Raw genomic sequence first — 14,170 nt, forward strand, 5'->3', positions numbered from 1 at the left:
CTCGCCATAACTGGGATCTGAAACAGCAAATGCAAATAACGGCACCGATGTAAACTCGGAAACCCACTTAAAAGTACTTAAGTGAAGTTTAAAAAGCGGAGCTGGGTTGGGGTCAGAGGTAGAAACCCATTGCTTTCAGTTCAGAGCTCAGCCGTCCCAACGCATTAATTGATCTTCTAAACTGTTTGCTTCCAAACCGAATTTCTGTGATGATGTTGCATAATGTGCAGTGATTGCTCTTACCGGCGTGAAGTTACTTAGAGTTCTGAAACAATAAATTCATCGTAGAGTGTTTGGAGGGAACAATAAAAAGCATCACCCATGTGCTCACTGGGATGTCTTGTGCATGTGTTACTGTAAAAGGGCAAGACATACACAGGTTTTCTCCAGTCATTGCTCTTTGGAGTATGGCACTATGGCTGATTTGCCTGCTTTCTTGATGATTATAATATCTGCTCCTGATGATTATGTCTGTGTACTTGGCTTTTTCAACGTGTCTTAAAGCACCTTATACAGCCTCTGGATCATCAAATCATTTAGGTTGGAAATTCTGTAATGATGAGATGTAGTGTGGAAATTTTGGTAAATCTAGGCAACTAAAAAGACTCTAAAACTTTATACTGTCCTACTGTACTTTAAAAAAATATATATTTTATTTGTTTAGTATTAAATATAGGAGTTACTGGGAATTCCCTGTATCTATGAAAAGACTCCAGAGCTTCCATTCTCTTGGCAGTGGTTGCTTATGTCCTGTGAAAAAGTACTTGGAAAATAGGTTGAGAGAAAGCAATATAATAACTTGTATGTATATATGGTAAAGAGGGACCATAAGTTCTAATAGCTTTCCTGAGCCATTCCATTTTCAATTTTTAGTCTCATTTAGGTTCCTTAAGCAGTTCTAGTTCCCACTGTAAATGGTGTTCACTAGGCATTTTTCATTCAGGAGTTCTAAATATCCCAAGAGCCTACCCATACATACTGTCAACCGGAAGTTTCATTGGACTTAAGATGATTTTTATAATGCTGGCAGCTTTCCTTTAGGGCTTGGTTACAAAGCAGGACTTGGATGATAAACTTTTGACATGATTAATAAACTGTCAGACTTTGAGGTGGGGCAGTGAACTGCAAGTCTTCCAGTTGCCTAAAGCTCACTGGATTCTTGCAATTGCATTATGGAGTTACTGAAATAATTCAGTAGGGAAGGAACCTCTGGAGATGCCTAGTCCATCCCTGCTCAAAAAGCACTTCATACAGTTTATTCCAAGAGCATTCCTTGAATGTATTATGAGTAGTGTGAGTGTTGTTCAGACAGAATCACAGAATTGCTTTGGTTAGAAGAGACCTCTGAGTCCAGCCATTGACCTAAGTCCACCACAGCCATTACACCACGTCCCAAAGTGCTATGTCCCTGTGTTTCTTGAACACCTCCAGGTACACTGACTCCACCACCTCCCTGGGCAGCCTGCTCTGATGCCTGACCACTCTTTCAAGAAATTTTGCCTAATACCCTACCTAAACCTCCCTGGGCGCAATTTCAGGTCATTTCCTCTTGTCCTATCAGCAGCCCCCACCTCACTTGAATCTCTTTTCAGGGAGTTGTAGAGAGCAGTGAGGTCTTCCCTCAACCTCCTCTTCTCCAGGTAGTCTGCTGTCTGTATCCCACCTTTGTAAACTTGTTGGCAGATTCTTCTTACGGAGCCTCTTGTTGCATTAAGCTGACACAAGCCATCAGTACAGTAAGAAGAACATCTGTTACTTTTATTTGGTGTAGCTATTGTTCATGTACAACAGATGTAAAATCGACGGTCAACGAGTACCACATCTCATGGATACTGTAAAATGCTTCAAAACCACTTGGCACAAAATAGGAATTCAGGGTTTACATAGTGCAATGTAAGCAGCAATACAAGAATATGATTGCCCATTTGTGAGCACCTTTGACAAGTTTAGTTCTGTGAAACATCAAGTTTTGTTGAAGAAAAAAAAAATATTTACTTTCAAGCTTCATTTGCTGACTAGTAAAAAGAAAAAAGGCATTTCTGACACAAACTCTAGGTGCAAAGCAGAAGAATTCAAAATGTGTTTGTAAAATACTGATCTTTTGCCCTGTCCATGAAGTCTAACTCTAGGTGAAGTCCTGACCAATGGAATATTCTCGCTAATAACTCAGTCATCAAAAGTGTCTTAGATTTTAGCAACCTGTAGTTGGAAGAGGCTGCTTGTAAGGTGAGGTGTATAAAGGGTGTTCAGACTCACTTGAAGAGTATGAAAACACAAAATATATATCTTGGTGTATGGATATATGAGTAAGTCTTAATTTGCTTTTGGCCACATCATTGGAAATCATTATTTTTTTGAATCTATGTTAAAGATTAAAGGTAGTTGCTCTCACTTTGAGACATAAATATTTACCCTGCTGCAGGTGGCTTATAGGTGTACAATACCCCCAACAAACCCCAAACCCAATAATAAAAAGCCCTGAAGGGATTGACCATCTATTTACCTTGTCTCATGACACAAACTAAAAAATCTTGCCCAATAACTTCTTCAGCAAACCTTTAACTTTGAGAGGAGTTTTTTTTTTTTTTGGAGAGAATGCTCAGTCATTATTCTTGATTTATCAATGTTGTTAGTGTTACACATGTCCCAAGTGATTTGACTGCAGGACTTCCTTCCTTCTCTCTTGTTTTCCAGTTCATGTCACAACTATGACCAGTCATAATTGTGGATTTTAAAGTGTATTCAGAACTATAAAGGAGAAGATCAAAAATAGTAAGCAGATAGTTTAGTGCTGGTGAAAGACACCAACTTTTCCCTCTTCTCTCCATGAGCAGAAAGAGCACCTCTTGCAGCACTGTGAAGGTCCACATCTTGCCTGTAGCCAGCATGCCACATCTCCCAAGTATTTTGAGGGAGAGAAATGGACTTCTGTTTTTCACAAATTCTTTCAGTTTCCTCCTTTTGTGTTACCACTCCTTGTCTTTCATTCTGCATGCTTCCTTTGTCTCCCTTAATCCCATAAGTGTAGTATCCCTGTTGGTCATTTTGTTTAGATCCTGAAGTAAGAGCCTATGTGAGCCATGTCCCTCATAGGTAGAAATGAATTGTGTCATCCCAAAACAGAGGAAAATGACTCTTCTGTGTCAGCGGTATGAATAGGTGAGAAGTACAACGTAGTACTGTGGAGGATGATTTGACAGTACTTGTGGGGTCCTTTGTGGGCTCTGAAGCAATGAATTCTATTGCAGGAATTAATTTCTTCCACCATAGCTTTTCTTTTCTTTGTGTGGACTGACAATAAAGGCTGCCAAATAGCATCAGTCTGTAATATGTGGTTTGCAACTACCCAGAAGCAACCTCTTCTTTGTAGCACATTCAGTGGGAGTTTTGTTGCTTGGTTGGAGCTGAGATCTGCTGGTGGGTTGGTGTATGGAGGGGTTTGTATCTTTCTTTCTTTTTCTAAAATTGATGTTGTTTTGGCTCATCCATGAGTTCATGTACAGAAGATATCTCTGATAAGCATGCCAACTTGACAGCTGCTTTCTTACATTTGTTTTTCTTTGTGTTTGCACACACTCATTCTGCAAGTTGCATAACATTTGTGATGGTGCACGTCTGAAATGTACTTGAATTGGAGCATACATGACATGGATCCTTGGAACTTTGTAGTTAACTTGCAGATTTAGTGAACAAAATTTTAAGCCTTTTCATTTTAATATGGAAGAGTCATGCTTTAATTACCTGCATTTTGACACAACTGTGTCTTGTAGGACACAAGCAGAGGTGAGTTTTAAGTAGACTCATCTTTTTGAACTTTAACTTTTTCTGAAGTACTCTCACAGAATTTCTTGTGTAACTGTTGAGGGAGGCACAGGTTTCTGTTGTGGGTTTGCAAAAAGAGTCAGGCAGCAGCAGTGCTAATGTGTTGTACTGTCTCAGTTGTTAAGTTAAACTTTTAGCTGTGAAATAAAAAGGTAAAAATCGAGTAACTGAATGCACCAACATCTCTCTTTGCTTCAGCAAAAGGATCATGATCCTGGCTATGGCACTGTGATCACCACCAGCTTTTGCTTTATTTAGGAATTAGGATTTGGCTGTTCTTAAAGAAACACCTATGTGAAAGGAGTTTTTCCACAATTTATCAGTTGAGCCATTTAGACTGTTGGAATGCACTCTGTTAGGGGAAGAAGAATGAGGGAGACATTAGTACCAGGGAAATGAATTAATTTTGGTATTTTAAAATAGTAACACGTGTTAGGAAGTATTACAGGATTCCTGGGGGCTGGGAGGGTGTTCCTTGCAGTAATAATATCTTGTTAGCTTTAACTTTCTCTAGCAGAACAGTGAGAAACGTCAGAGCAATAATTGCTACTTTTCAGAAACATGAAAACAACAAACCTGGAGACTACTCTAATGTTCCGATTTTCTTTTGCGTGTTGCCTGAATGGAAACTTGGAATGAATTTTAAATCTTTTAAAGAAGTCATGCTTTAAGAAAAGCAAAAGGGAAATTCTCATATGGGTGACCTAGAACTACTTGTGCAAAGAGTTAGTTTGGTTTTAAAAAACCCCAAACTTTGCTTAGAGTTACGAATTGGTTTCTACCTTTATTTGAATGTGTGCGGCTGAAAGGAAGGGCAAAATGTGGAAGAACGCAAGTAGAACATTACACTTCCGTGTGAGGCAAAATTTACTCTTAAGCTTGACAAAACATTTTCTCAGTATCAAAACGCTGTTTAAGTGAACTGAAATCTAAATACTGTGGCTCAGTTAAAATGGTGAAAGTTTACATAGCTAATGCAAACAATAACCATCTCAGTTTTTGCATCTGTTTTCCCAAGATAATATCTGCATGGGAGGAGGGATAATCGCACTGGTTAACTCATTGAAGAGACATTGGGCATCTTCAAATTGTGCTTTTAAAGTGATGCTTGGCACAACAAGGAGCTCTGCATTTCTTGAAGTGCTATGATTATAATAGAGCAGATTACTCCATCCTGAAACACTTCTTGACTAGACCAACTTTGAAAACAAGCCAGCACCTCCTTCAGCTCCTCTTCCTTTGACCACATTTTTATAAATCTACTGAGACAACATTACTATTGTTGCTGTGGAACATGTCAAAACTGAATTTAGTACAAACTTATTTACATCTCATGTGCTTCTCTACTGTGAGAACCAAATGCTGGAACTGCACTAGAAGAATATGAACAGAGCTCAGTCCCTGCAGACATGCAGTTACCTTGGCTCCTAAGAATTTGGTTGTCTCTTCAGGTCCTGTAATTGCTGACCATTGGCATGCTGACCACTTGGTTTCAGCCTTTTCACCGGTATCAATAACTACTGCTGAAATTTAGACTGCTTAAATGCATTTAATAGATCATAGACATTTATTTACCTTCTCCCTCCACTTTGAAGGCAAGTTTTAGACACAGTCCTTATAATGTGTAGCTTCCCAGAACTGCTGTCTTGGAGTGGTTTGTTGGGATGTCCAGCAGGAATTTTGACAGGTACTTTGGTTGTACATGTAGGCTTTGGTTTGGGGATCCGAGTTGGAACTGAACGACGTAAGGCATCAGTAATCTTGAAATAAACCAAGAAAATAAGTCAAACATTAAAGAGAAGAAATGGATTGCATATTGCATACTTAGCTCATCAGTGTCTTTTCTGTTATGTAAAACTAAGTGCATTGCTCTTAGAACTGTTTGTCTGAACTTCCTTTTTCTTCATGGTGCTGAGAGTGTAACTTTGCAATTTTTCTACTTGATTGGTGAATATCAAAGGATCAGAATGGATTGAAATCCTGTGTATAAAAAGGGTTTCCTGTCAGCCCTCTGACTAGGGTAGCAGTCCTAGAGGCTGACTGAGCAGTGCAGTGCAAAGACTGAATTATGTGACTTCACAATGAATAACTAGAGAAATTCTACATGCAGTCCTTGGTTACGGAATGGCTTCTGCCTGAATATTGACCACATATTAAACATTTTCAAATCTACAAAATAGGTTATGGAGAGAAAGTAATAGAAGAAATCCAGTGTTACAGTGAATAGGGTAATTCTCTTTAACAAATGTTTGAGAGGCTGTCCTTTGAAGATGGGTTAAAGGTAGATAGAAAGTATTTTCCATTGTCCATGAATTCTATGAAACTCACTGGGACAGGCAGTTTCTTGATGATATAGATTGGTTTAGAGAGTGTTTAGACTGATTCATGACATCCATCAAGGACTGCTAAATATAAATATATGATGTAGATTTCAGCAGAGGATAACAGGAAGTTGTAGACTGCTGGAGGCTAGGTTTATTATTCTCTTTGCCTGGTACTTCACCTTTTTTTCATAAGCATTTACTGATGGGCTCTACCTAAGAAATAAGATGCATAGATACTGTGAGATATATAGATCCTGGGTCTGAGTGTTGGCTTTGAAAGTGAGTAAGGAAAAGAGATGTGTTTTTCTTTACTCTGTATTCCTTGAAGATTTTACCTCTAGGTGGCATCAAAGCTTTGCTTTTGTACTGCATCACAGTATTTTCACTAAAACTGCTCTGAAACTTGTCAGTTAACATGCATTTTCATGGCAGTCTTGAATTGTAGGACTTGTGTTATTAGTATGCAATGGAAAAAACCCAAACACCAACAAACAAACAAAACCAACTACCAAGAAAGACCAACAACAAACCAAAAAGCATTTTTGAGCATTGGAGAAGAGGAGGCTGTTCTTATTAATGCATACAGATATCTAAGGGGTGGGTGTCACCAAGATGGGGCCAGGCTCTTTTCAGTGGTTCCCAGTGGTAGGACAAGAGGCAGTGGACATAAACTTGAAAATAGGAAGTTCCATCTAAACATGAGAAGGAAATTCTTTCCCGTGTGGGTGGCAGAGCACTGGAACAGGTTGCCCAGAGAAGTGGTGGTGATGTGTCTGTCTATGGAGACTTTGAAGGCCTGCCTGGATATGTTCCTATGTGATCTGCTTTTGGTGATCCTGTCCTGGTAGGGGAGTTGGACACAATGATGTTCAGGGGTCCTTTCCAACCACTGTTATTCTGTGATTCTGTGATTTTGCTTCCATTACAAAAGGCACTGTGCTAAGAAAGATGCTCATGTTATAGGGGATGACTGTGCCAGTGCTGGATGGCCTCCCTTGGGTACTGAGTTGGAACAGTTTGCCTTCTGGCTATGTTTTAGGCCTGTTAGATGTGGCATAGTATTGAGAATAAAACATTTGGGTGGGTTATTACCAGCAGTGCTACTGTCGGATGCAGGTTTAGAGATGGCAAATTTAGCAGTTGGACTTCATGATCTCAGAGGTCTCTTGCAACCTCAACAGTTCTATGATTCTATGATGCAGAATGTGCCTCAGTTTCTTAACTATGAAATTAATTAGATTAGCCATCATTTACTAAACATATTGAGATGAATAGATAAAATATTTATGTAAAGTCTTGCATGCTGATGTGTGATTGTATCTCTAAGAAAGAATTGTGCTTGGGTGGTTGTGTTCTTTCAGGGTTTTTTGAGAAGTGTTCCAGTTCCAGGATTTCACAGGGTACATAGTGGTTGGAGAATTCTGCTTGTAGCTCATTAGCAGTGTTAGTAGTTGAAGAAGGTGTTTATAGGCCCAGATTTTTATAGGTTTTGTGAACCTAATTGGTATTCAGGCTCTAAGGTCTTATTATAATCTGTGGCAAGTTAGGTGTGAAAATACCCTTGTGATCTGGCCTATAGTTCGTGCCTATAGTTCCAGCTGGTGAAAACCACCTTTTACAACATGGCCTTCTGAGTTGTCAGATTGCATTACAAACAAAAAAACCCCAATTGTGGTAACTCAGAGTGATGTTCTGTTTTGCAGTTTTAAATCACAGGCCTGAATACATCTCAATTACCAGTTAGTGCTGAGACTTGCATTGTAACTGATGACTTTATCAAGTATCCATATTGCCTTCTTTTGTGCGTGTTGTTTATGTTTGCTGATAGCCACAATAATTGAACAGATCCAACTACTGGCATAGACTGAAAATTGAAGATAACAGCTGTATTATAGGGCTTTTTTCGTATGCAAATAAACTATACCAGTATTAGATTTTTGTGGCAGCACAGCTAAACTTGCACTTCAGTGATTGTACCTCACCATATATGGGTACAAGCTACTCCTGGGGAGATTCTGCTTGGACTCCAGAAGAAAATTTTTCACCATGAGAACAGTTAGACATTGGAATCATCTCCCCAGGGAAGCAGTGGGTTCCCCTATATTGGTCAGTTTTAAGATTCAGCTTGACAGGGTGCTGGGCCATCTCATGTCAACTCTACTATTACCTAGAAAGGTTGGACCAGTTGATTCTTGGGGTCTGTTCTAACCTGGCATTCAGAGATTCCTATCTGTAGGCCACTTTTTATATTTGTAAAGGTGATAGAAGAGGAAATAAGATATGTTTATCCTTGAAAAAAAAACAACAACTCCTTTGTGTTCTGGAGAAAGGAGAGCCCTTTTAAGTCCTTACCAGTGCTCTGATTAAACACCCCTAGAAATTAAATGTTACCCAGAAGCTACCTGAGTAGTTTTGTGGTTTGCCTTTACTGAATGTTTCTAAACAAAGTTAATTATCACCAAATAATTACTGAAACAATGAGGACAACCAACCCTGAAGACATTAAACTAGCCACATTTTTGAAATGAGAAGATTATGTGGCTTGTCTGGCTGTAACTATAACAGTATTGTATTTGTTCAAGGTGTTGGACTCAGGAAATACTAAATTTTTTGTCCATAGTGCCTGCAGTTTTGGAAAGAAGCAGTTAAAACATGTTCTCAAGCTAAGCAGTGACCTAAGAATTAAGAAAGCTGCAATTTTATAAAGATCTTTTAACTTCCTCAGTTTTAAATTAACTTTTGAAGTAAACATCAATCATCTGTAATAGAAATCAGCAAGAGGAAAGGATGTGGGAGTGAGAACTCACAGGTAGTGGCTGTGTTTGTTATTTCATAGTGAAGAAAAGCAGGTACTTCAAGGACCAGGACAAACACTCCAGGGGTGATAATTGTGAAATTTTATTAACTGTCTGTGAAAAAGGCCTCCCTTGATTTTAGGGAGTCAGCTGTGAAAGGATGCTCTGGAATACCAGGATACATGTTCTGTACATAATTTGGGTTCTTTTTTGCACTATCTGCTATATCTGGGCTATCAGGTGTTTTACTCTGATACAATGGGGAGTGGAATAAAGCAGGGTCAGGGAGAGAAAATATGTCTGTTTCTCTGCTGCTGTGCTGTTCAAGTAGTTCTTTTTCCTTTGGTACTAATATTTATTATTTAGTTATTAATTACTAGCTTGTATTTATTTTCCTGGAAGTATGGTGCATGCTTTGTTTCCTGTTTAAGCTGTTTGCATTTAACTAGGTAGGAATATGTAGTATTTCTGCTGGAAGTTTTCTTACTTGGAGCAATGACTACATAAGGTTCATTCTCACTACTTAAACCTTTAGTTTTAAGAAATTTAAGCAACAGAGAGTATAATTTTCAACTTTAGTGAAAGTGACCAGGATGATGCTGAAGAGAGAAGGCCACACATCTGTGCCAGCAGAAGCATCCCTGTTTATTTCTGGATGATTGAATGCAGTCAGTGTAAACCACATCAGCAAGTGAGAGCGGCTTAAATTTAACTGATGAGATATCTCAACATTCTCTTTGGTCTCCAAACAAGACAGGTTTGACTGAAATTTCTGGTTAGGTCTTCTCAACTGACCAATTCACACCCTTCCTTTTCTTTAAGTAGGTATCTATCTTTGAGGAATCCAGAGAAAGTTGTCAGTTGCATTTCCTTTTATGCAGCCCCTTTGTGTGCATGTTAAGATGTGCAAGCAGGACAAGTATAAATAATACTAATATGTAGTAATGTTGGTAAATCCTTAGCCAGGATATTGTCCGGCTTGGAGCACTGCATTGTCACACTATTATAAACAGCTCTGCAAAGGGAGAATGATTAATAATCTGCACAATTGTAGTACTTGGATATTAAATCAGAGAGAAATTGAGTTTGCTTAATCTGGAGAAAACTGAGTAAAGACATGATAATTGTCTTCTAAAATGTGGACATCTGTTGCTGATGAAAGAGTGTTTGAAGTCTAGCGGAGGGATAAGAGAGCAAATATGGAAATAAAAGTTTATAGTTCAGAAATTAACAAGATTCTTAATAGAAAGGGTGTTTCAGATTCCTGGGATAATTGAAATTGTGGTTGCAGAAGTTTTTTGAAACAGCATGAACCAGGAATTTGTTTGGCAGGGTTTAAGTTGACTTGCAGTAAGCAATTAGGCTGGAAAATGTCCTGAGTTCCCCTTCTAAGCCCTACTTGTTGCAGTTTCTACTCCTCTGCTGATATTTGGCTTATTACAATACTCCTGATTTCATACAATCATAGAATGGTTTGGGTTGGAAGGGACCTTAAAGATCATCAAGTTCCAACCATCCTGCCATGGATGAGGGTGCTCTAGGCCCTATCCAACCTGGCCTTGAACACTTCCAGGAAGAGGCATCCCCAGCTCCCCTGGGCAACCTGTTCTCATTTCCCATCACCCTCACTTGTAAAGAATTTCTTTCTAATATGCAGTCTCTTCTAACTTAAGGCTGTTCCCCCTCATCCTAGCAGTACAAGCCCTTGTAAAATAATAGTTTAATAATATGACCTATAAGAATATTTAAATAATATGACCTTAATTGACAGGAAAAAACCCCAATATTAATATTAGAAATATTTTCCATTATTACATGACATGATTTTCAGTCATGTCCCCAAATGTGTCACTGTGGTCATATTTCCTGAGCACTAACTGAAATCCACTTTCTGGTGATGGGGAAAAGAAGCACAGTTGGATAGATTTGGGAGGCAGAAATTGTGTTCTTGGTTACCAAAATTCTCTTACATGCCTTGCTTTTCTTGGGACATGTCTTTGCTGGGAAATGTGATTTTATGTTTTTTTTAATAGATAATTGACAAGATGCAGAGAAAGGTAAGGTTATGTTATGGGTCAGCTCTCCTAGAAGAAGAATTTATGTGGGACTGGTTACCTGGGAGAAGAGAAGGCTGAAGGCTGACCTCATCAACAGTATGCGACTTCCTCATGGAAGGCATTGAAGGAGGACGTGCTTAGTTCCTCTGTCTGGTAACCAGAGATAACACACAAGGAAATGTAGAAAGAAAAGGTTCTGCATTAAGAGGGTGGTAATCTCTGGAACAGGCTCTCCACTTGATTATGGCACCAAGCCTGTCAGAGTCCAGGGAGTGTCTGGATGACACTCTTAGTCATATGGTTTAGTTTTAGGTAGCCCTGTGAGGAGATGATCCTTAAGGGTCCCTTCCAACTTGAGATGTTCTATCATTCTGTGATCCATGTTGTCACACAGCTGTTTCTTCTTGTTAGTTTTCTTCCCTTTTTCTCTTGAAACAAGAAGGGATCTTGGGCACTTTGTTAGGGCACCTAGAAACCTTAAGAACAGTAGTAGTATGGACCTTTTAAACCATGCTAAACACACTGCAGTATTAATGCTGTCCAGGAGAGGGTAGTGCCAGCACTTAAATGCTTCTGCTGGTGCTTAACTTAGTGGTTTTATATAACTGTTTTACAAATCTGTTTGAAGTCATCAATTCATTTGTTTTAAAGTAGTGTTGCTGTTTATTCAGTAAGATTTTTGGCAGCAGGTTTTATTCTATACAGGTTGTGGGCAGGTAGGGAGATGGGTGTTGGGGTATTTTGAAGTTAAAAGATGTATGTAACTGTGCTTGTACCTGGACCTTTTAACATTAAAATGTCAGTATTTTCTGTTCAAAAGCTTTGAATATATTTTTCCAATATTAGTTAATATGGGAATGTTGGAGAAGCATAGGGGGTAACAAGGTTGGGCCCAACTGTTTTGTGCATGGAGAAGGGAAAAATAACCTCTGTTTTTATCTTTATAACTTTTTTTTTCCTTTTTCTATGTGGGAGCAGCCTGGTTTCATCTGTGAAGGCCATATTTATAGGTGTGTTAATCCTAGTCCTATTTCAAACATATATCTAATTAAAGAAAAAAAAATATTTAAAACTAGAGTCATTGTCTGTGGAGGTGTTCAGGAAAGTGGTACTTCAGGACATGGTTTAGTGGCCATGGTGGTCTTATATTGACAATTGGACTTGATGATCTTGGAGGTCTTTTCCAACCAAGACAATTCTGTGATTCTGTGAACCTGAATAGGAAACATTCAAGGATAAGAAATTCTAGATTCGAATCACAACTGAAGCTGCCTTGTTGTGATTTTTACACCAATGCATTAATTTCTCTCCAGAAAGAGAAGTAATTTCTTCGTCTGATTAATGTTTGTGGTACACCTGAAGTGCTTTTTGTATTTGCTTGCCTAACTGTATCTCTTTAGCCACATGGTAGCATCTAAGGTGATGGGACCAGAGCTTTGGCAGTGATTTCAGTGCTCATCATCCTTTCTGCTTGCCGCATCAGTTATGCTGATGCAGATCTTTAGGTGGATCCTGGGGATTGGTATTTATTTATTTGTTTAATGGAGATGTGTGGATTGTGCTGGTGGCATTGTGTTTGGGGTTGGTTTTGTTTTGTTAGGGTTTTTTGGCTTGCTTGGTTTGTGTTTTGGTGGGTGGGTGTGTGTGTTGTTTTTTTTTTTAATGTTTCTTCATTTGTTTTGTGGGTTTTGTTTACAAATTCCCCCCGCCCCCGCCATGCCTCATGTTAGTTTCTTGACCTGGTTCACAGTGCTGCCTTCTCGAACAGCAATGACAGCATAACTGAAAAGGCAGTATTTTGCAATATGTGATGTGGTAGCAGTGAAGAAAGGTAGGGAACTTCTCTTGCCCATCCCTATATAAAGACCCCATGATCTCAGGCCACTGACTGAGAAGTGAAAAGTTATTCCAGGTCTTCCTTCTTGTACCCAAAATGAGTATCATGTTCAGCTGGCATCTCTGATACTTGAGGCTGTCTGGGTGCCCATGGTCTGGTGGGTGCTACTGGAGTGTAGTCAGCTACATTTTGGGGCCACAGACTGCAGGTTTGTAAAAACACTTCATGTTTCTCAAATTTTTGAGGTTGGTCCTGTCCTTTTTTTTAGCAATTTCCCACATGCAATACTTGGTGTTAATTTTAAAATGTCTTTATACACCCACTTGTTCTGTACTTCAAGCATAAGATCCTTTTCTCTTCTGTTTCTTGGTAACATAATGTTTTGGTAGTCTTTGCTTAAGCCTGGAGATTAGGCAGTTGTCAGTTTTTGTTTTGCCTGTGTCAGTATCTGTATCCTAGGGACAAAGTCATCTTGCAGATGGTTATACCATTTCCATCACCTAACACTGCAGCACCAGTGCAGTCTTAATCAGAAAGTGGTGCTGTACAACTCTGTTTCTGATTATTTTGTCCCCAGTGTGGGGAGCACGCCTTCTTAAGCCTTGGATGAGACATTTACGTACAGATCTTTTTCCTTACTGCAGCCTTACATTCTGTCCCCAGACACCATGCTGTTTGTTGTGCTTTGGATCAGGAATGTTGAGCTGTCTGCTTTTGAAACTCTTGTCACTTCTATTTCTTAATTAGCTACCCAAGGGAGGGTTTTAAGTAACTACCTCTTGGTGGATGGATGAGTACTTCGCTTTCAAATACCATTATTGCTTCTTAATGTCTTTTCTTTCCTTTCCCCCCTTTTCCCTCCCTCCCTTAATCCATCCTCCCTGTAAGGACAAAAATTACAACTATTTCATCTGCAATACCGAATCACATCAAAAGAATGACTTACAAATGCTGAGCGCCGAACTGTTTGTGCCACTCTTGCTTGCCTTCCTTTGCTTACTGAAATGAAGCTGAAAAGATGAAGGAAAGTGGACTGATAATTTTTGCCACTTTTACCAGTTAACTCTCCCTTTCTTTTCCTGGGAACTTACCCTCTGTCCTGAATCTTTTGGTTGTATATTTCAGAGGAGATGCTGATGAAGAGTTTTTGGAAAAGAGAAGCCATGATTTTATGATCTGCTGAAAACTGCTTTTAGACTCTCTTTCACAGTTTAATCTGCCTGATGCATGCTACTTTGTGACAGTATTTCCCTTCAGCATTTAATTGGCTCATTGCATACCTGTCAGATTTTATGCTTTTGGGCAAATGCTGAAAACATTAACAGCAATACTTAC

General features: G+C 39.1%; 2 protein-coding genes across 5 annotated transcripts in view; one reads left to right on the forward strand and one right to left on the reverse strand.

Moving 5' to 3' along the window:
* CMSS1 (cms1 ribosomal small subunit homolog) overlaps positions 1 to 14,170 on the forward strand; it is a 236,231-nt gene that overhangs the window by 1,814 nt on the left and 220,247 nt on the right. The window lies entirely within an intron of this gene.
* FILIP1L (filamin A interacting protein 1 like) overlaps positions 1,753 to 14,170 on the reverse strand; it is a 189,959-nt gene continuing 177,541 nt past the window's right edge. For 3 of the 4 annotated variants that reach the window (XM_054163936.1, XM_054163937.1, XM_054163939.1), the window contains 2 exons: positions 5,398 to 5,582; positions 1,753 to 4,174 (listed from right to left, as the gene is read on the reverse strand). In XM_054163936.1, the coding sequence (XP_054019911.1) occupies positions 4,084 to 4,174; positions 5,398 to 5,582 (276 nt within the window). In that variant the 3' untranslated portion in view covers positions 1,753 to 4,083. The remainder of the gene's footprint in view (positions 4,175 to 5,397; positions 5,583 to 14,170) is intronic. The other variant, XM_054163938.1, reaches the window with a different exon arrangement.

The sequence above is a fragment of the Dryobates pubescens genome, chromosome 8 (assembly GCF_014839835.1).
Source record: "Dryobates pubescens isolate bDryPub1 chromosome 8, bDryPub1.pri, whole genome shotgun sequence".
Taxonomy (NCBI): domain Eukaryota; kingdom Metazoa; phylum Chordata; class Aves; order Piciformes; family Picidae; genus Dryobates; species Dryobates pubescens.